This window comes from Rhipicephalus sanguineus, chromosome 2 (assembly GCF_013339695.2).
Source record: "Rhipicephalus sanguineus isolate Rsan-2018 chromosome 2, BIME_Rsan_1.4, whole genome shotgun sequence".
NCBI classification, from domain to species: domain Eukaryota; kingdom Metazoa; phylum Arthropoda; class Arachnida; order Ixodida; family Ixodidae; genus Rhipicephalus; species Rhipicephalus sanguineus.
In genome coordinates, this window is record NC_051177.1 from 56,693,871 (window position 1) to 56,715,592 (window position 21,722).

The 21,722-nt window shown below is 45.7% G+C and overlaps 1 protein-coding gene across 1 annotated transcript in view; it reads left to right on the top strand.

Annotated features, from left to right (window-relative positions):
• The window catches only part of LOC119383005 (B-box type zinc finger protein ncl-1), an 80,827-nt gene that overhangs the window by 7,533 nt on the left and 51,572 nt on the right, over positions 1-21,722 (top strand). Inside the window, exons 3-5 of the mRNA XM_037650961.2 lie at positions 4,371-4,703; positions 11,326-11,544; positions 21,414-21,623. Coding sequence (XP_037506889.1) covers positions 4,371-4,703; positions 11,326-11,544; positions 21,414-21,623 — 762 coding nt within the window. The remainder of the gene's footprint in view (positions 1-4,370; positions 4,704-11,325; positions 11,545-21,413; positions 21,624-21,722) is intronic.

Below are 21,722 nucleotides of genomic sequence, written 5' to 3' on the forward strand. Positions count from 1 at the left end.
TTTGTAATTCGTGACGTAAAAGATTTCAAAGAGCATTTAACGTATCTTGGCGCCACTGGCTCTACGAAATTTCCACAAACTTGTTATGTCAAGTCTGTGCCCCTTCAGAGGACAATGTACTTCGATTTAACCGATTAGGAACTACGTAGGCCCAAGCAGGCGCCGTCAAAAATATGTGATGTCACGGCAAATGGTGCGGGAATTCCAAGGTGGCTTCGCCACCTGTATTTTATTTTTGCACATTTTCTCTCTTATTAAGCGTCTTGCAGCAAGGGTGGTGTTTTTGGTATCGTGGAAGACTACTTTACTAATGCGAGAAAAATAGTTTCGCTCTTCAGTGTCCCTTTAAAAATTTTAGGAGATTGTTTGGGGCTCTTCAAGGTAGGGCTAGTGATGAATATGTTGAAAACGATAATGCTTAACAGCATGGCAAAAAAGTTCTTGATTGGCAGTCTGTACAAGAATACACCTCGGTCAATTACCTACTGGGAAGCCCACTCATCAGAGTAGGATACAGATAGGAAGATAGCAGAATGGGTCAGAGGAGAGACGAGTAGTCGATATTGTAATTGACATTAAGGGAAACAAGTGGACCTTGGCTAGCCATGTAACGTATAAGACAAACAACCATTGATCAGTTAGAGCAATGGAATGGTTACCAAGGTATGGGAAACTCGGCCGTGGACAGCAACAGGTTAGATAGAAGGACAAAGTCAAAAAAAGAATGAAATGGAATTGGCTTGCACAAGATAGGGTAAATTGGAGGTCATTGGGAGATGCCCTTGTCCTGTAGCGGACATAAAAGAGGCTGCAGATGATGCTAATGGTGAGGGCAGCTATGGCTTCTTTGGCTAACTGGCGGAAACTTCTGCAAAAACTTACAAGTTTTTACTCAGAGCAGAAATATTCTCACCTTGTTCTTGTTCTGGATGGGGGACTTATTGGCAACCCAAGTTTGGCTACATCATTGATCAGTCGATTTTACAAAATTTTCGTTCTGCCAGAAATGTATTAGTAGTGGCACCACTGGATTTCCAGAATGGCTATTTTTGAAATGGCAGGCTTCGATGATGTCTGACCAAGGCTGGTTAATGGTTCTAAAAAAGTCTTTTTTGCCATTTTGGGATGAATGAAGGGAATTGCATTATTTGTCTCATAAAGGTGTGTTTAGCCATTGGGTGTGCTTTATACAATGACACTTGGCATCGCTTGGTTGGCCAATGATACAGGCACCAAATTGTGTTTTTTGTTACGTTTAGATTGTCAGTGGGAATATTAGAAATCCTACTCAGTATGGCTCAGGTTTAACGAACTGTTTCTTGTGAAAGAGGAATTTAGTTCGAAAGCCCCTGTGGGTATCAAGTATGCATTAGCCAAAGACAAAAAAAAATTCTAGATTATGTAACAACACCCATTGGTTGCATCCCTGCCAGGGCCTTTAGCATGTGAGAAATTGGGGAAAAGAAGCACTTGTGTTGTCAAATTTGTCTATCTTGTTTGTCATTTTTAGCACTCTATGTTATAATGAATTGCCCACTTGCCCAACAGTCCATTCATTTAAGGGAAAGAAAGTTGCATTAGATAAAACTTTTCACCACAAACAGCACTTGTGGCAGTACACTCAAACCTCGATATAACGAATTATCGGTTATAACGAAGTAAAGGAAGAATAGAATACTCATGATAGTTAGTGTTACAAATAAATGCTTATCGGTTTGAGTGTATATGAAATCATGGAGGTGAAGTGATAGTCCTGTCAGTTTTCGTGAGGGGTAAGGAAGGCGGTCATCCCCCAGATGAATTCCATTACGTGCAAGGTATCTATCCTTCGCTGTAGAGATGCATGCGCTATGGCGACACAACCTGCTGTTGCTGGAAATGCTGGGGGCAGGGTAGCATCTGCTGTTGCACGTGCGGGTTTTCCCGTATATTGGTGCTAGACCTATTGGCTCATTTTGAGGTGTGTATCTGCGGTGGTGTGGGGGTGTAACTGTGCACAGACAGGTGTCGTTCGTTGTTTTGGGCTAGGTGCATTGACGCAAATGCAGCTGACTTGAGCCAGGGGGTTCTTGTGGCTTGCGATCCAAGCCATATGGCATGCATTGCAAGACAATACGTAATGTTGGGGATATGAAGATGACACTGCACTAAATATCCCCCAGAATGGGAATTTTAAGGTGGGCGGGGGTGCTTGGTGTGCCACCCCCACACTAGGTTACCGTATTTTCCGGTGTATAAGTCGCACCTTTGTATAAGACGCACCCCCTACTTTTTACGACTTTTGAAAGAAAAAATGATATATAAGACGCACCTTTGTATAAGACGCATCTATTTTTAACTCAGTCGACATGATAAAACACAATGACCCACGCAGAGTACATTGATTGCGAAATGCGTAGTCACGCACGGCACTGAATATCTGTAAGCAGCAGTTTTATTAAGGCGCAGAAAACCACTATTTAGTCTACTGGATTTGAAGCCACATCCTCCGGCGCACTGTCAAAAGTTCTTCCGCCTCGGTTGGCAGCATCGCTGGGTTGCCGTCGTCAGCCTCTGAGTAACTTTTACGCAGCATTGTAAGCACCTTGAAGCACATCGCTGGCACTGCCTGTACTATGGTGGCTACCATACCTTTAGGGCATTACCAGACTTGGCGAGAACACATAAACAACGAACGCGCCGCACGGTTATCACACGATCGTCGGATACCACCTACACACGCATACACGCATACAAAACGTAAATGGCGACCGGAAGCCGGAAGCTGCGACTATGGTGGCTACTGCGACTACTGCTGGACTGCAGCGACGTCTCACACGAAAACTGATGATGATAATGAAGTGGTACTTTCGCTTTTGTAACTGATATCGTGGGCGCTACAACGTTACAATGGACCGTTGTGGTGCTCTTTTTTATTTATTGCCTCAGGTCTGTGGGTTTAATTCTTCGTTTAAGAACAAACAATTCAAACAGTACAATGGGGCACGCGACAGTGGTGGCTTTTATCGCGGCCGTAATCTCCGTGGTCGCCGCGCTGCTTGAACAGCAAGTAGCTGACATCTAAGATCGCAGCCGCTTCATTGTTAAAACAAAATTAGATATATTTTTACGAATGCTCTCGAGCTCTGTTTATCGTACTCATAAATTAAATAGAAACAAATTGGTCTCGCAGAATGACTTTTTGCGTATATAAGACGCACCGTTGTATAAGACGCACCAGCGAAAATCTAGGAAAAAAGGTGCGTCTTATACACCGGAAAATACGGTATATCACCTTGTTTTAGAGGTTTTTGGATTTAGTTTCTATTGGAGTTTAGCATGAGTATTCCTACATTATTCTGTGAAAATCATAATAATTAAGTGCTAGCACCCCCAGCACTGCACAGTATGCCATTTGTGGTTCTGAACCTCAATACATATTTCTCCAAGAGATGCTAATATTGAATGAAGTTGGAATTTTTGCCATGACATCAAGAAAATTAATGAATGCGAAAGGTTGTCGAAGTAGCGCAAGGTATCGTAATCAAACACCGCCAAGTACTTAGGAAGACACTGACTATAGACATTTCCTACAAGGGATCTTGGGCGCTGCCATGTTGCCTGCTGGACTGCTGCATGTCTGACCCCTCCACCAAAAAAAAAAAATGAAGGCACTTCTGAGGCACCCACACCTGCCTTTGTATTCCTGAGCGTCTCTGATAAAAATCTCTGTTGTGGGAATCGCGGAACTAGCATGTGCAAGTGTTGACAGTGTGGAGGTTAAATGAGACTGACGATGACTGGTACTGCATGAAACTTTTTCCTGTTGGCTTATTTCGGCCAATAAAACATTTTAAAGCTATTTCGTTGCAGCAAAGTCATTTTGACGTGGTCATTGCAACATTCAGCCTCTAACTGCTACTGTTAAACAATTTTCAGAACACCAGAAAAATAATTAAAAGAAACAAATGAAAACTCGTGGCACTATTCTCAAGAACAATGTCATATGGGCTGTCAAAATTACATAGGCGTGTCCTTGTAGCCGGAAAAGATTGTCCGCAAGTATAGCACCTAATTTTTCCTTCAGTAATTTGCCGGATGTTGAATGCTGCTTGATAAATATTTACCTGACACATATGCATGTTTTTCTCCCCCTCTGCCTTTTCTTTTCCTATTCTTCACTCTCTGTTCTTTTCTTATTGACCTTTTTCTTTACTAAAGCTGACAGGTGTTGCGCCCAACCTAGTGGCAGTTGCCAGCTCTTTGTTCTCACTTTTGTTCTCTTTATGTGCGAACATCGAATAATAATAACCTGTCCAGTAATCTTGCACCCAGAAGTCTGGCCTGGCTTGTAGAGAACAGTCAGAATAGCTGTGCCCTGCCCTTTACAGATAGCGGGGCGAGGTGTTGTGGACAGCTGCCCACTGGAGCATGTGATGGTGAATGAGCTGGACCGTGTAGCACTGGAAAATCTAAGCATGGTGTGCACCTCCTGCAAGGCTAAGGAAACAGCGGTGGCCCGCTGCAACGACTGTGCCTCCTTTTTGTGCAACAACTGTGTGACCGCGCATCGCTACATGCGCTGCTTCGAGAGCCACGCTGTGGTGACCTTTGAAGAGCTGGGAGGCGCACCAGACCCCGAACAGATGGCTCAGGTTCACCGGCCGCTCACCTGCGCCACCCACACCAGCGAACTGCTCAAACACTACTGCGTCACATGCCAGGCAAGTGCTTTGCTTTTCCCTTGTTCAACGATGACATCGGCTTGGACAGGTTCATGTGCTGTAGTGAGAAATGTGAGACGCCAGCCCTGTTTCAGTGTGTGATGTCTATAAGATAAATTTCTTTTTTAATGTAATAGCATAGTCCTTCAATACTTTTTTCTGGTCACGAAACTGCCACCTCAGTTTAATATAGAGCTACCGCCGGCCGCCAGGGGCGCTGCAGTCAAAGAAAGGCCATCTCGCCGAGCGGCCGCCGCAGGTTACGCCTGCATTCTTTTTCTTCTCGGGTACGTCGCGGCCGAAAGTCCGGCTCCTTCTAGACATTATTTACATTATATTTTCTCGCAGCAATTATACTAACATACTAACTGAACATGAACTTCTGAGAATGTTTGCTTACCGAAGACAAGACGCGTACAAAAAAGTAAACAATCTCAGTCAGCTGGCGGCTCAGTGTGCCAGCAGACGACGCGCACGGACCTTCTCCTACTGTGAAGTCTTTGTTTAGTTGGCCCAACAGGCCTCGAATGAAAACTTTTGACGCGACTGTGATACGCTCAGAGGCGCTATCAGTAAATGACAACCTGAGCTCAATGTCATGCACTGTTATTTCGGAACTCCGATTGCACGCGAGTCGTTGCAGCAGTGGTGACGGGCTCTAATTTTGCTCAACATAAACTTTCCTAGGACGTGAGCTTGCACTTGAGGGCACACTGTTTGGAACAGGTATATTTGCGGCTTGTAGCCCTCAATGAAACGCTTGCTTGGCGGCAACTATTGTCGTAATCAGGCCTCGCAAGCTTTGCTAGCTTTCGTCCGTATCAGTCCAAGTGTGCGGCAAAGTTTTCTCACACGATTTTTTTGTTAATATTCCCAATGAAAACCTCGTGAATTAATATGCCCCCTGTCTCAGTAGTGTGCTCTTTTCTTTATCTCTAACTCATTCGGAGCAGGAGCCTCTGTCAGGCTTTGGTGCCTTGTGCTCTTGCCACCCTTCTGTAATGTTACAGAAGAAATAACGTCTTTTTCTTTCTTTCTAACTCGCTCGAGCAGTGTGACGAGGATTGACGTGTGATTGCATTCAGTACCATATTTCCTTGGTGAACTGAGACGCATAATATGATTGTAATAGTGAGTTTTTTTTTTTGTTTGTTGAAGGAAATGAGGCCGTGCAGATGCTTGAGAAATAACATCTAATTTTCGCCTTCACTCAGCACTGGGGTAGTGTAAAGCGCAACAGCAATGTTAAAGCAGCATTGACACAGAAGTCTTATACCTTCTTTTTTTCCTGTTGCCATACGTTACGAATGGCCCATTTATCACGGCTGAACGCCTACTTTGCTCAGGAAACGAAATCACTTCTGTGGGATGGCCTTTTTGCAAGCAGCACAGAGCTGCAGTAGTAAACTTAAGGAAATGTTAAAATTGTCAATAGCTTTTGCTGTCAGCATACAAGATGCATATGCAGGAACTGAAACTAAGAGGTTATGCAAATAATTTGCTGTCTATAAATACTGACACACAGAGAATGCAGTCGAGGTTACAGGACGAAAATATTTTATTGCTCAAACAACAAAGCAGAGTTTTTTGTCTGTGCTTGGGTTCTTTTGGTACTAATAGGCAGTGATTTGCAATATTCAAGCAAAAACAAATTACGTAAGCAGTGCAGGGGCGACATGTGCCTGCTACTTCGGACAAGCAGATTTTTTGCCTCCGCTTGCTGGACAGGTTGTTCGCACTGATGCTCGCATGCGCTTATTCTTTTCTCTGGTAAAGAAATGCAGACGAGTTCTAAGAAAGAAATGAATGATCTCAGCAGTGATGCTAATGAAATGTAGTGAGCAACCAACTGCTGCCGAAGCTGTGCGGTCGTCCAGCAAAACGCCCTCAACAATGCTCATGTATGCATTGGCACATGCCACTTTTTCAATTGTGAAGAGTTCCAGGTGATGTTCCACGATTTTCAGGAGCGTGAGCAGCTTGTTAGAGGGCACTTGAAGATGACCTTTGGATCTTGCAAGTATTAGGCCAGCTGGCACTCGTTCAGACTTTAGCGTTGCGACACAGGAGGAGCATTTCAGAGAAGAAAACTTTTTCACCACGTAGCCTGCAAGATATTCCAGAATGTGCTCTTTTGGCGATTCTTGGGAACACAAATCTGAAGCTTCCTCCACACTGTTGTCAGGTTCCAATAGGACATCATCCAGGAGGACGGCCAGAGAGTCGGCCTGTAATGTAAACCTCAATTTTATTAGAATAGTAAACAGTAAACAATGATAGAAATGCACATTTGGTGTTCTCCTATAGGTAGGGCAATATGGTATGACATGACTGAGTTTTTATATTTCAATTAAAGCAATCTTTGGGTGCCCATAAATGGTAACAATTATCTACTCATGTATCGCCCAAGAGCCATTTTGTTAAAAAAGCTTTGCTCACATGCTTTATGGGAGCTTTTGTCCGATTGAAAATGTCCTGGAGCTTGAGCAGCAACTGTGGCCCATCTCCAGCCACTGACGCTCGTTTAGGTGGTTGTACCAGGTTGTTAACGGAGAGCATTCTGTATATAAACAGAAACTGCTGCACCGTTGGCTGCCCTCCATCACCAGCAACATGCCTCACTATGCCGAAGAATCTCTGGAAGAATAGGCATGTGTTATCAGTGAAAACTTGTGAAAAAAAAACAGTTATTTACCTCCAATGGATCCTGCCCGAAGTTTCCAACCAGCACGTAACGAAAACCATATGAAAGCAGGCTTTCAACAAGAGAAATGGTGCTGAGGAGAGTTATCCGCAGAGCTTCGCACGTAGGTTTGCTTAGGAAGCAGATTCTTCTCTGCTTTGGCAGTTCATCCAGATACTTGCAGCAGCTATCCAGCCACATCAAGTTTTCTTTCATTGTCTGCAAATTGGTAACATTTCAGCCTCGAGAACAAAATGTTTGCTAAATGAAAAGAACTGATTTCTTACAGCAATATGCTCGGCTTCTTTATATTGTACGTGCTCTGGCCGTCGAGAGTTTAGGCAGTCAAAAAGGCTGTTCATTTGTCTTGTGAACTGCGATGTTGCCGAGGAATTGTGGAGCTTCTCGCAGCCATCCTGTGTACTGTAAAATTCCATTGCTGCAGCAGTGGATTCACTGAATAGCTGAAATATGGAAATGCTATTCTGATGAAATTGTTCTTAGCTAAAATACCATTATCAAAAATATTCTCGGCTGAACAAACTTGAAATGTTTCTTACCTGAACTGCAAGCTTCACACTCAATTTCTGAAAGGCATTTGGTGATACGTGTGCCTTGGTAAGCTTTGGCACTGCACGAAGACCGCCCTGTTCTTCTTCATATTCAAGAAGATCCGCATAATCAGAGTGGTACACTTCTTTTCCCTGTGGGAGCTGCAGACAAATTTTATTAGTACAAAACAGTCATTGAAACTTCATTTCAAACAGGCAAAACTCATTTCTAGCTTACCAAAAACTTCCCAACCTTCTGTAGATTGTTTCGTATACATTTGAATATGTGGGGTGGGTCTATCACTGAATAGATCACTCTGGAAGGGTCACATGGATGTTCGAATGATGTTCTTGTGTTTCCCATTTCACCGCATATGCCTAAAAAGCATATATCATATGAGGTTAGGCAGTTTATCTCACCATGTATACTTTAGATAAAAACATGCACTTAAGTTATTACCCAATGATCTCAAAGCTGACCGGTTGCTTGTTGAGTTGTCACACGTCACCGCTTTGTTGAGTTGTCACACGTCACCGCGTCAACAAAAGCTCCGGAATTGAACAAGTTCACAATGCACTGCAGCAGCAGTTTTGCAATGATTGAACCTGGAGCAGCACTCGAAGTACAAAATGTGCCTACTGTCTGAGACCAACCTGCAAGGAAAGGTCGGAATAGAAAAACTAGCACGTGGTCAGCATCTCGCTCGTTGTCTGATGGTCTGGTGTGCTCCCCAAAATCCACTTTTCCCACGAGTTTCATGTCAGACTCTCTTATGTGCAGGCTTTTCCGTACACTCATTTCGTCGAACATTAATACTCCTACAAAAAAGAAAAAAAAAATGAAATCAACTTGTTGAAGGAATATAAGGAAAGCATGATGAAGTGATGGACACAGTGGTTACAAACCTCGTCGTTCCCTCTCGGGGCAAGCAAGCAGCTTTTCCCTTAGCACGGAAAATAAGTCCGGATCAAACCCAAAATCCGCTTTAAGGTTCTTCATGTAGGTGTACAATGTACGCACATTTGGTAAAGGCAGGTAGTCATTCTCATGAAGAAATGTGTAGACCGAAGTCGACTTGATCTTCAAAAGAAGGCAGTCATACAGCCAATCTTTGTTGTACCTGATGGGAAAAGGTTGCAAAAATGTTTTCCATTAAAAACATGTTGAAATGTGTTTCGATAGATACAGCCTTATCATCATAGTGCTTTTCATGCACACTGAACCATGCGGAGACTTGCTGCAAGTGTAAAGACAGCTTCCATATAATGAAAATCACTAGAATGTCACAATGCCCGAGTATATATATATATATATATATATATATATATATATATATATATATATATATATATATATATATATATATATATATATATATACTCACAGGTCTCTGCATAGATCACACGCCTCTAACCAGGCTGCCAAACGTGCAAGCATTACAAATATCCATCAAGCGATTGGTCCAGTTACGAGAAATTTGTTGCTTTCAGTGCTCAGTAAAGCAGTTTTGTTGTGATCCTTGTTATGAACATACTGACAGGTGTTAAAGTGCGTAGGTGTCAGACCAATGGCGTCCTAATATAGGGTACTATTTCGAGTAAGCAAACAAATAGAAAAGGCACTGACATAATTTACAATATAGGCAGTAAAAGGGTCGACGCTTTGGGGAATGGTTAACAACCTTCAAGGAGTATAAAGGCACACTATATTTAAATATTTAGATAAGTTCCTTACCGGACAGCTTTAGCAGACTTCGCGCTTCCTTTCATCACACATTGATCTAGGACAAGCCTCCCGCGATCGGTAAGCTTCCGAAGGCTCTGCTCCAGCATTTTTTGTCTGCCAGCCTGCACCCTCAACTTCGCGAGCATTGTTTGGCACCGTGCAAGCTGCTGTTTGACGGCCCGAAGCTGACACCGCAGAGTTGCCTTTTCCGCTACGCAGCAACAGCTGAGTTCGTTATCCGTTTGGCAGGCGGAGTCACAACTCTGGTCACTGCTGGCAATATCACAGGCTGCTGCAGCTGTGAAAATGTTGGAAACAGCAACAGTATGTACATACTTCATACTAAACACAAGTATACACGCCATGCAAAGTAAATCGCACGCACAAGGAATGCAAACAGCCGTCTTAGCGCAAACGCGCAGATTACGTACCGTCGTCTGCCGGCGCAGTACCCAACGTGCTCGTAGGCAACGCAGGAACTTCGACTGCTTCCCTTGTACGCGACGGCTCTCTAGGCCGTTTCAGTGGCCGTCGAACTGTCCGTGGTCGGGGCTTCGGCGTCGTGAAGTATGCTGGTAGGCCATCAAAAACACTGGGAATGGCGTTAGGCCTAAGGCGCGGCTTGTCCCTTGGCAACGACACGGCGTCACCGTTTATCGTGAAATCATCCGTACGGATGACGTCCGATGAGTCAAAGTGCTTCGCGCACACACGCACATGCTTCGAATCGAAGCTGAAGTCGTCCGCTTCTTGCCGCGGTATGGCTCGCTTCCACTGCTCGAACTGTTCGCGAACACTCGGCATGCCAAACAGCGATACCTTTTCGCTATTGCCATTGTAGCCGGAACGGCATCCCGGTACACAGCACCTGAAAGGCATCGTCACGCGAACGTGCCGCTTCGAATGTACAATACTAGAATTCGGCACCCATCTGAAAAGAAATCACAAACACAAAGCACCCGTGCAGACTTTCTGCTCGCGCCGGCCGCATGTGCGGTCTCTCTAGAAACAACCCGGCGAATCGTGGCCTATAAGCTGCAGCGGCGCCGCGGCGCGGCATCTTTGTGCGACATATGAAGCTCCCCCATAGCGTGACGGCGAAGTTTCGTGACCAGAAAAAGTATTGAAGGACTATGGTAATAGCTAACGAAGTGAGAAAGTCCCACCTGTGACTAGGAGGTTTTGAGCTAGGGTGGCCCTTACATTGTCTGTTTCTATGTAGAACTGGCCAAACTTACCATCAAGTGCGATATGTCCGTATGGTTCTTCTTTGCTACTGCAAGTTGGCCTATAGGGCTGCGCCCACAACGAGCTATGATTGTTTCATACGTGATTACAGATAGCATGAAACACTGCTTCAATTCATACATAACACAGGCCTTGCAGCACACATTGTGAGTTTGTACTTTAAGGCAAGTGTACATCACAAAAAAAGAAAAAAATAAACATTGGAATGGCATCATTACAATATATCGTGCCCTGTGATCGATGAGCCCCCCCTTTTTTTTTGTACTTCAGCGGCTTAGGTGCTGCCCTAACGACAGGGATCCAATTGTTTTTGACTCTTTCTGGAGCAGTCCATATCCTTCTTTTTTCTCTGACATGCTTTTTCTGTGGCGCTGCTTGGAAAGTTGAGCATTCATCTTGTGCTGCATTGTGCAGGTACCTATCTGCAATGAGTGCACACTGGGCGAGCACAAACCCCCCGATCACGAGTGCGAGCGAGCATCTGAGGCGGGCACCAAACAGAGGGAAGAGCTGACGACGTTGCTAACGGAAAGCAAGAACCACCTGCAGTCTTTCGAAGAGTCTCTCGAATTACTGCAAAATGGTCTTACAGACCTCCAGCAGCAGCGGGACACAGCCAAGACAATAATACAGGTGTGGACAGATTTTTTGAGGATGTGTTCTTGGTGCAAGGCTGAAATTTTGTTACACATAGCTACTGTAATGTAACCTATGGCAAGAACATGGGAAGTTGAGGGGCTTGGTTTGTTGTTTATGACTACAAGACTCCAGGGAACTGAAATGTATAAGAAAAAAAGAAACAGGAAATGACAGTGGGTGTTATGACAACTCGCCATAGACAAGAGTCAAACCCACTCCTCCTCAACTAACTTCACTGATGCTCTGTTATTGAGCTACTGCAGCTGATGCCCTCTCCTGTCTTAACCGTTTGTGTATATTAGCTAGATCTAGCTCTGAGAGTGTTAGTACTGTATAGCCTCATTACAACAGACCTTTATAGTGAAGAGGATTTTGGTCTGTTGTAAAGGGATTATGTAAAATCCAAGTACTGTTACAACAGACTTCTATGCAAACGCTGAATGGGTCTGTTATAACTGGAGACAATCACGAGTCACAAACGTGGTCAAAGAACGGATTTATTCTTAATGGGGGGTGCGGCTTTCTTTCATCGCAGACGCAAGTCTCGGATTGACTGTAATAGCGTTGACTTGTCGGACCCCCGAGTAGAGGTTCTGCTCGTCAGCACTTTAGACCTCGTGACTAAGAATCCGGGGACAACTGTATGTACTTGCGATCGAGCATGACATAATTTGAAACATCGGGCACCGCAGCCACATAATCGCAGCCGAGCTTTCTGCTCGAAGTCGTGGCTAGGCCTAACTATGCTCACGGCGGCCACGTACGAGATGAATCCAAACTTTGTGAGCGAGAACATCACGCTAGGGGACGCGCAAAAGCGAAGAAGCCATAATGTGCTCCGGCGCAAACAACGAATCACATCGCCCGCTGGCTCCTCGGAACCGCGGGTGAATTTACGCTTCAGCAGCGTACCCCCTGGCCAAGCTCACCATGCAGCGACAGCTCGGAGCAGCGGTGGCAGCGGCTCGCAATTTCACTCGTCAGCGCCCCGAAACACAAGACCAAGCATGCTGCGTGCCGGTTTTTTTTTTCGCCGCTGCTAGGCATAACTGATCATTGACAGACTGGAGATCGGCGGCCTTTTTTCTTAAATTGGTACGTTGATATCTGGCGCGCTGTTCCCATCCTGAAAGCATGCCAAACGATGTTTGAAGTCAGGAGTTATTGAATTTGGAATGTCCGTGGTAGAAAAGTCCGTTGTAAAGGGGTCCTGGCCACCTTGTTGGCCTCACATTTTAGTCAATTATATCCGAATATCCTTTGTACCAGAATCCGTTGTAAATGAAGCTCAATCAATAGAACAGATAAGGAGGTTGGCGTAACGCCGCAAATTGGTCTGTAGCATCCGAATGTCTGGTGTAAGCAAGTCCGTTGTAACGAGGTTATGCTGTAACAGCCCTGGTATTTTTCACGTGGGCGTGCGTGTATGTGTGCATGTGCAAATTCGGCCGAATTCAGGTTTGGATAATGGGTCAATGTAGGTTGATTCACTAGCTGTGTGATAATGGTGTCACATTGCACAGTTTCATAATACAGTGAACTCCCGTTAAGACGGACTCGTTTAAGACGAATTCTCGCCTATGCCGAACAACGTAAGAACGTTTGTTTGGTTTTCCATAGACCCAATGCAAAAAAAATCCGCTTAAGACGAACAGCCTTGCACCTGCTCTTCTGTTAAGACGAACACTTTCGCGGAGACCGGGAGACCGAGGCGATTCTGCAGAGGGATTATGGCAATCTTGGGGGGGCATTCCCGCGGCCGGAGGGAAAGAAAATACAAAAGCAGCAATGGCTCGAAGTGAATTCGCGCCACGGCGGAAGGGAGGGAGGCAGCGACAAAAGAAAGGCCCGCGGCATCACCCGCACTTCGACCCGCAGAGCGAGCGGCAAAGCAAACAAGAAGAAAATGAGAGAGCGAAAGAGTTTTGAGATCGGTTATTGGCCGCGAAGAAGCAGGCAGAGGAAAAAGTAAAAAAACAAAATGACGACCGAGATTCCCTATTCGCGAAGAGAGCAGCTCTCATGACCAATGCCGTTTCTCAGCGGGAACATGTGAGCTCGCGTCGTACAGCTCTCTCCACGTGGATGTTCTCCCTCTCCGACCTCGCCGTCGCTGCTGTTGCCATCGCCGAGGAAACGAGTTCTTTCTCTGCGCCGAGCCTGCGATCGCACGTTTTCTATTCCATGCGCTTTGTTTGCTTCGCTTGTCTCGTTGAAAATGGCCAGCAAGCCAACTGTACAACGAAAGCCAATCGAGCTTTCAAGGAAAGCAGAAATTTTGTCCGAAGTGAGAGCTGGCAAGCTCACGAAGACCAAGATTGCACGCAAGTTCGGGATTGCGAAGAGCACGCTAACGGGCATCGTGAAGGATACAGTATAACATCATTACAACAGACCTTCATAGTGAAGAGGATTTTGGTCTGTTGTAAAGGGAGTATGTGAAATCCAAGTACTGTTACAACAGACTTTCATGTAAACACTGAATGGGTCTGTTATAACAGGAGAGAATTACGAGTCACAAACATGGTCTTATTTTTAACAGGGGACCAAAAAAAATGCGATTTTTGAAAAATCTCATTTTCAGTTTCTGTAGCCCATTTCTATCTGATTCCAAAATATCTTCAATGAAAACTATGTAGAAGTGCTATAAAAAATTTGTTTTGCGTCTGCCGACTTGGCGAAAATTTCGGAAATATAAAAAAAAGCGTTCAAAATTATAGCTCGGCAACGGCGCAACTGGGCGCCACCATTTTGGGCTCGTCGTAAAGAGCATTTCTCCGCGTTCAAGTTCTCCGTTTCAGCTGGCTCCTCCATTCAGTAACAAGCGTACGAAAAACACGTTTTGGCTGCTTCTGAGGTATTACCGCAGAAGCAGCCAAAACGTGTTAATGCTCGCTTCGGGATCGTCGTCTGCTGCTTGTGCGTCGCGAGGTTGTGGCTGTCGAAAATTGCGCTACTTAGTGACGCGTTCGCACTTGTTCTGTGTTTACGGGTCGACGATAATTTGGAACGCTTTAGTTGGGCAGCTGCAAGCGGAAGCTCAATCATCAGATTACGATAGCGTGCCGCACTCGTCGCGAACATCGCAGACGTGCGACTAATAGCGTTGACTCGTTGGACCCGCTGTTCGAGGTTCTTCTTATCAGCACTTAGAAGCTTATGGCGAAGACCACCGCGGGACAACTTGTACTCGCAATCGAGCATGACGTACTTTGAAACATCGGGCACTGCGGCCACGCACATCGCAACCGAGCTTTCTACTAGATGTCGTGGTTAGGCCTAACTCTGTTCACGGTGCCGATGTACGAGCCAAATCCGAACTTTGCGGGCAAGAACATCGCGCTAGCGGACATGCGAAAGCGAAGAAGCCGTAATGTCCTTCGTCTCAAGCAACGAATCGCATTGCCCGCTGGCTCCTCAGAACCGCGGATCGGCATTTTGCGCATCGGCAGCGGACCCCCCGGCCAAGGTCGCCGCGCAGCGACCGCGCGGAGAAGCGATGGCAGCGGCTTGCAATTTCGCGTGTCAGCGTCCCAAACGCAACACCAAGCACGCTGCGCGCCGTTTTTTTTTTTGTCGCTACAGCTAGGCATAGCTGATCATTGACAGACCGGGGATCGGCGGCCTTCGTTCTTAAATCGGTACGTCGATATCTGCGGTGCACTGCTCCCGTCCCGAAAGTATGCTAAGCGATGTTTGAAGTCGGAAGTTAATGACCGTGGTAGAAAAGTCCGCTCTAAAGGAGTCCTGACCACCTTGCTGGCCTGAAATTTTAGTCAATTATATCCGAATGTCCGTTGTACCAGAATCCGTTGTAAACGAAGCTCAATCAATGGAACTAATACGGAGGTCGGCATAACGTCGCAAATTGGTATGTAATATCCGAATGTCTGTTGTAAACAGATCCGCTGTAACGAGGTTATACTGTAGTGTGCGGGTAACCGCTGCATTGAGCGATGGAGACTTCGCGCCGAAGCGAAAGAAGATGCGGACGGCTGCGCACAAGGGCTTGGAGGATGTTCTGCTCGCATGGATGCAACGTGCTCGTAGCGTGAATCTGCCTGTGAACGGTGTAGTTCTGAAGGCAAAAGCGGAGGAAATTGCCCTACGAATGAACATCGAGTTTGCCTGCAGCAACAGATGGCTCGATCGCTTCAGAAAAAGACACGGACTTGTGTTCCGATCTATTGCCGGTGAGGCCGCCGCCGTTGACGAAGTGACCTGCAACAATTGGAGGCTGACCAAGCTGAAGGAGATCCTTCAGGATTATGACCCCGGCGACGTCTACAACGTCGACGAGACAGCCCTCTTTTACCAGCTGCTTCCACAGAAGACGCTCGCTTTCGCTGGCGACGACTGCACAGGGGGAAAGCACAGCAAGGTGAGGGTTACCGTACTCGTTGGCGCAAACATGTCAGGAAGCGACTAGCTGAAACTGTTGGTCATCGGCAAATCAAGATCGCCGCGCTGCTTCAAGCACGCTAAAACGCTGCCGGTGACCTACACGGCCAACTCAAAATCCTGGATGACTCAGTCGATTTTCGAGGAGTAGCTGTGAGACATAGATCGCCGTTTCCAGAAAGAAAAGAGACGCGTCATATTCCTGGTGGACAACTGCCCTGGGCACGGGCACGTCGCTGACCTTCAGGCCATTCGCTTGGAGTTTTTGCCCGCTAACACCACAGCCAAGCTCCAGCCAATGGACCAGGGGGTGATCAGCAGCCTGAAAAGGCACTATCGCCGATCTCTTCTGCAGAGAATGTTACTGTGCATGGAGAGCGACAAACAGTACACAGTGGACCTGCTGACAGCACATCACCTCCTCACAAATGCCTGGAGCCAGGTGACTGACATGACTACAATAAATTCATTCCGTCATGCTGGTTTTGTGGTGCCCGAGTGCTCGGCGCAGGACAGTTGCGAAGAGGACGAGGAAGAGGTGAGCCTCGTTGCCTCGCTAGGCAATAAAGGGCTCGTCGTGGACATAGGCAGTTATGTCACTGTCGACGAAGATGTGCCAACATGCAGGGAGGACACATTGGACACATTGATTGATGAGGTTCTAGAGGTTCCTTCGGAGGTGACGTCGGAGGATGACGAAGATGCCAGCATGGGGCCTGCGCCAGTGGCAAATGATGCTGCAGATCTCTACATTAGTTCGTTAAGGAACTGTTTTGAGCAGCATGAAGGAACTGAAGTGTTTTTGAGATCGCTAGGAGATATGGCGTCATTTGTGGCTGCTCGCCGATGTGCACAACAGCGACAGACGTCCATTATGGACTGGATCAAGCCGAGCAAGAGCACTTGAACGCAGTTGCCTATCAGGTTACTCCCTCAAATAAATTATTTTTGTGTCTTTTTCCTTCACTGTAAGTGTACTTGATTCTTTGTTTTGAACTAAGATATTTGCATGCACCTAGGTATGTAGCCAATTCTTTTTTCGAGGGTGCTTCTGATAAGACGAACATCTGATAAGACGAACAATTCTTCATGGTCCCTTCGAGTTCGTCTTAAGGGGGGACGCGGCTTTCGTATCGCGAAAAATGGCAAAAAAAAATCGATTTTCTGAAAATCAAGTTTTCAGTTTCTGGAACCCTTTTTCTATCCGATTCCAAAATATCTACACTGAAAACCACCCAGAAGTGCTTCGAAAAGTTTGTTTTGCCCTCCGAGGTGGCGAAAATTATTGTGGAAATCGCAAAAAAAGAGCGATTTTCAAAAAATTGTAGCTCCGCGATGGTGTGACCGCGAACCAACTTCTTGGGCTTGTTCGAAAGGGCATTTCTCCGTGTTCAAATTCCCCGCTTCAGCGGGCTCCTCCATTCAGAAAGAAGCGCACAAAAAGCAAACACTGGAGAGTCGTTCCGAGGCCTCCGATTGGCCGCGTCCGCCATGTTGCCCCAGCTCGCCTCGCCGTTGGTCCGATGCTCGCTCCGGGAGATCGTCGTCTGCCGATTGCACGTTGCGAGTTCACGGCTGTCGAGAATCGCGCTACTTCGTGACACGTTCGCAATTGTTCTGTGTTCACGGCTCGACGATCACTTAAAATATAATTACGCTTTAGTTTGGAGCTGCAAGAGGAAGTTTGATCTGATTACGATGGGTCGCCGCGCTCCTAGCAAACATCGCAAACGCGCGTCTCGGACCGACTGTAGCGTTGACTTCAGTGTCGGATTCGCGGTTAGATGTTTTGATTTCTGCTTATCAGCACTTCTGACATCGTGACGAAGGCCATCGCGGGACGACTCTTTGTACTCACAACCACGCATTACGCACTTCGAAGCAACGGGCACCACGGCCTGCGCACCTACTGCTCAGAGTCGTCACTAGGCCTAACTCCGCTCACGGCGCCGTTTAGCGAGACGAACCGCGAACCTTGTGGGCAAGAACAACGCGCTAGCGTACCCGCGGCTATGTGCTTCTTCGCAAGCGAAGAAGCACATCGCTCGCCGGCATTTCGGAACCGCGGATGGGCATTTTACGCATCGGCAGTGAACTCCACAGCCAAGCTCGTCAGACCCCACGGCCACGAACTGCTCGGAGCAGCGGTAGCAATTTCGCGCGTTGGCACCCGAAAATGTGAGACCAAGTATACTGCGCGCAGATTTTTCGTCATCGTAGCTTCGCATTCGCGAATCGTCACCGAACGCCGCCACCAAGCACATCACGCGCCGGCTCCACGGACCCCGCGGCCGAGCATTTCACGGTCAGAGTGCTGTCAATAAGCACTAGTGATGTAATTTAGACGTGCTTGGAGCCGTGCTTGGTATCGCCGCAGGCGTTTATGAATGTTCTGAAACAATGAAAACCTCGTAGACTAGCGTTGCCGCTATCGGCCGAATGATAATACGTTTCATACGCGAGAATGGCAAAAGAATGTGTATGAAGCAGGGGGACGAATTTTTATCTGCCCGACTCGCGTCACTGAATAAACTGCTCAAAAATCCCTGTGCCACTAACGTTTTGGCCATAACTGTTTGTTATTTGGAATGAAGGCATCGGCTATCATGGTGTGAGCCATTTTCTGTCACAACAAACCTCTCTCTTTATAAAAAATATTCAATGATTAATTGTAATCAATAAGCAAGACTTAATTATGCTAATGACAGCATAAATACAAGAAATATGTGTAATTATTTCAGTATATGGCCTTATTAGATTGCAATATCTTCTTTTCTGTCATGTCTATCACACCACTCCTTCATACAGAGAACGTTGTTTGAAATCCATACTGGTTTTTTGTAGATAAAAAAAAGAAGGAGGTTATGAAAAAAGAACAAAGGCACAATGGAGAAAGGCCACATGTCCAAGAAGTGAAACACCATAAAAAAAAAAACAAAGACCAGAATCTTTAGGTGTTTTAGAGAAGGCCAAACTTTAAACGCAGTTTTCTCAATACTGTTTTTTTGGCATGTTGCTCAGCTCGTGGAGCAGATATCTTGGCAACTACTACACAGATTTTGATTCCGCTTTTTTTTCTTTTAATCCTTGAAGTCTTGTTGACAGGATGACATTATTCTTTACCTTGCTTAGGGCATAGTCTTTTTTTGTATGTGATAATTAGTGCATGAGAAGTTCTGATGCAATACATGAAGCTGATGGGGATGTTATTTGTAAAAAAACTAGAAGGAATAGACAATTTTTAATAATGTCATCCTGTGTAGTGTTCTTTTGAGTAAAGATCAAAACCACTTGGACCTTCCTGGCATGTTTTGTTACAATGCTAGGCTTTTCACCAGCAGAGTATGTCATCAGATTATGTAACATAGTGTAATTTGAAAACTACTCGAGATATCGCAATGAAACTTCATATATAGCTATTCGAGACACTCTTCAGTGTGCCTGCCAAATTTCATTGCTCTAGGTCAACAAACAAAAAAGTTTTTTCGATCGCCACCTCCCCCCTTAAAGGGAGTTCACTGTATAGCTGCAAAAGACAAAAAGGTGCCTTGCGCACCGACAAGAAGTTAAAAATTTAGTAGAGCTGTGCGAATAGCAAAACGATCATGCGCTTATGGGCTTCCTTGGCAACCAATACAAGTGCACTTGCGAGGAACCCACTACGCTATAAATCATTGTAATTTTTGAGAAGTAGGGCAGCAGGCACTGTGCCATTTTTCGTCATTCTACGCAGAGCATTGGTACTTGCTAAACGCATGTAAGGCATTATGCGCACTTTGTTGATGCTGTGCCTGATGACGATGAAGAATTATGGCAGATTCCTTTGTAGTGGGTTGGAAGCATTCAACAACCTACTCGTTGCACAATTCGCATTGTGTGACGCCTGGTTACAGAATTCGCGTTGTGCGACGCTTGGTGCTTATTTTACTCTTCTACCACGCTATATTGCATATGCTAATGTGGTTCCTTCCCGACATGAAGCCTGTATAGGATCTTTTTGCAAAGCAATTTCAAGCACCAGCATGGCTTAGAGGTTGAATACTGGGCTCCCACACAGAGGGCCCAGGTTCGAACCTCGTTCCATCCTGGAATTTTTTTCTTATTTCGTTTTTTTTTTTTTCTTATTTCGAGCGATACTAGTTGCGGACACCGGCGGCGGCGGCGGACAACTACGGCGCCAAAAACGGCCGGTGAAATGATCTCATAACAGCTTTCGCTGTAAAATATTGCAGTGCAAACAAAGTGTTGTCGACAACACTTCACACGTGATAGGCAAAGGTGCCATTTCCTCAGCCTCTCCTCGTCTTTCAACTTCTGTGGAAGCCCAACTGATGTGGCGGACAAGTGTGTGCTCCCTTCAAGCCCGGAGTTCCAAATCTCACTTGTAGACATCAATATGTAAGAACATCTGAAATTTTGGATGCTAAAAAACTTCGGCATCCGATTTTTCGGACTTCCTGCCCAAATTTCAGGCCCAAAACAGCATTAATTGAGCCCCCAACTCTGCCACATCTTTCACCTCCATGTTGGAATCAGCATTTTCTTGAGTTAATACGTTAATAAATTTGCGACCATACCGTAGCTTGAAAAGCAGCTTTGCCGCAATACGGGGGTGTGATGAGGTGAAGCATATTAAAAATCTAGGGACCACTTCCAATCGGACGTTGACTGTGTCTTGGCAAAATTCGACCGTAACGGAGCCTGAAAGACAGCTTTGCCGCAATACCGGGGTGTGATAAGGTGAAGCATATTGAAAAATCTAGGGACCACTTTCAATCGGACGTTGACTGTCTTGGCTAAGTTCGACCGTAACGGAGATTAAAAGGCAGCTTTGCCGCAATACGAGAGTGTAATGAGGTGAAGCATATTGAAAATCTGAAGGGGTCACTTTCAATCGGACCTTGACTGTATTTTAGGGAAGTTCGAATAGTAAAATGCCAGTGCGAATCGAATCGAATAGCAAACACTATTTGAAAAATATTCGAAATTTCGAATATTCGCACACCCCTAAAATTTAGCCATATTCAGTCACTGCCACAGCTTTGCGTTGTCTGTTTCATACTTGGCATTGTTACGTGTCCCAGCCTGTATGTACCTGCACAGTAGGTGTACTTTGCGTAAGCAACTAGGTTACCTTTTATATCGAAAGTATCTTCATTTAAGAAGTGTATGTTTTGTGTGATGTATTTTAATGGAGAATAGATTTGAACCTGTATAGTTGGCATGGATGAAATGTCAGTGACACAGGTTGAGATTGTTTTACATGTAGCAGTAGGTGAAAGAATCGGAGCTGAAATTTGTTCTCAGAGTAACCTCAGGCCCTCCACCCCCCACCCCCCCTGCTCCCATCCACTAAAGTTACAGCTCAAGAAAATGTTGACCCTGTGCAAAAGCTATCATTTCAACTCACTTAATGCTGCGCAAAATGGTTCTGTGCTTCATAAGTCTTGTTCAAACTGCAGGAGACCTTCGAGAAGTATAAGTCTTTCTTAGAACGACGCCAGGAACAGCTCCTCGAAGAACTGGAGAGCTTGCACTCCGAGGAAGAGCTACACATAATGGACTCGCTGCACCTAGCAGAGAAGACTACAGAGCACATTGAAGAGGCCTGCAACTTTGGGAAACGTCTGTTGGAACACGCAAATGATGTTGAGCTCCTGTCTCTCAAACAGGCAAGTTGTTGCTATGATTACTCTCTTATTTAGAAAAAGTGGAAGCCAATGTTTTGGCCCAAGCAGGAGGGGCTTCTTGGGAAATGCTGATGTATTCAC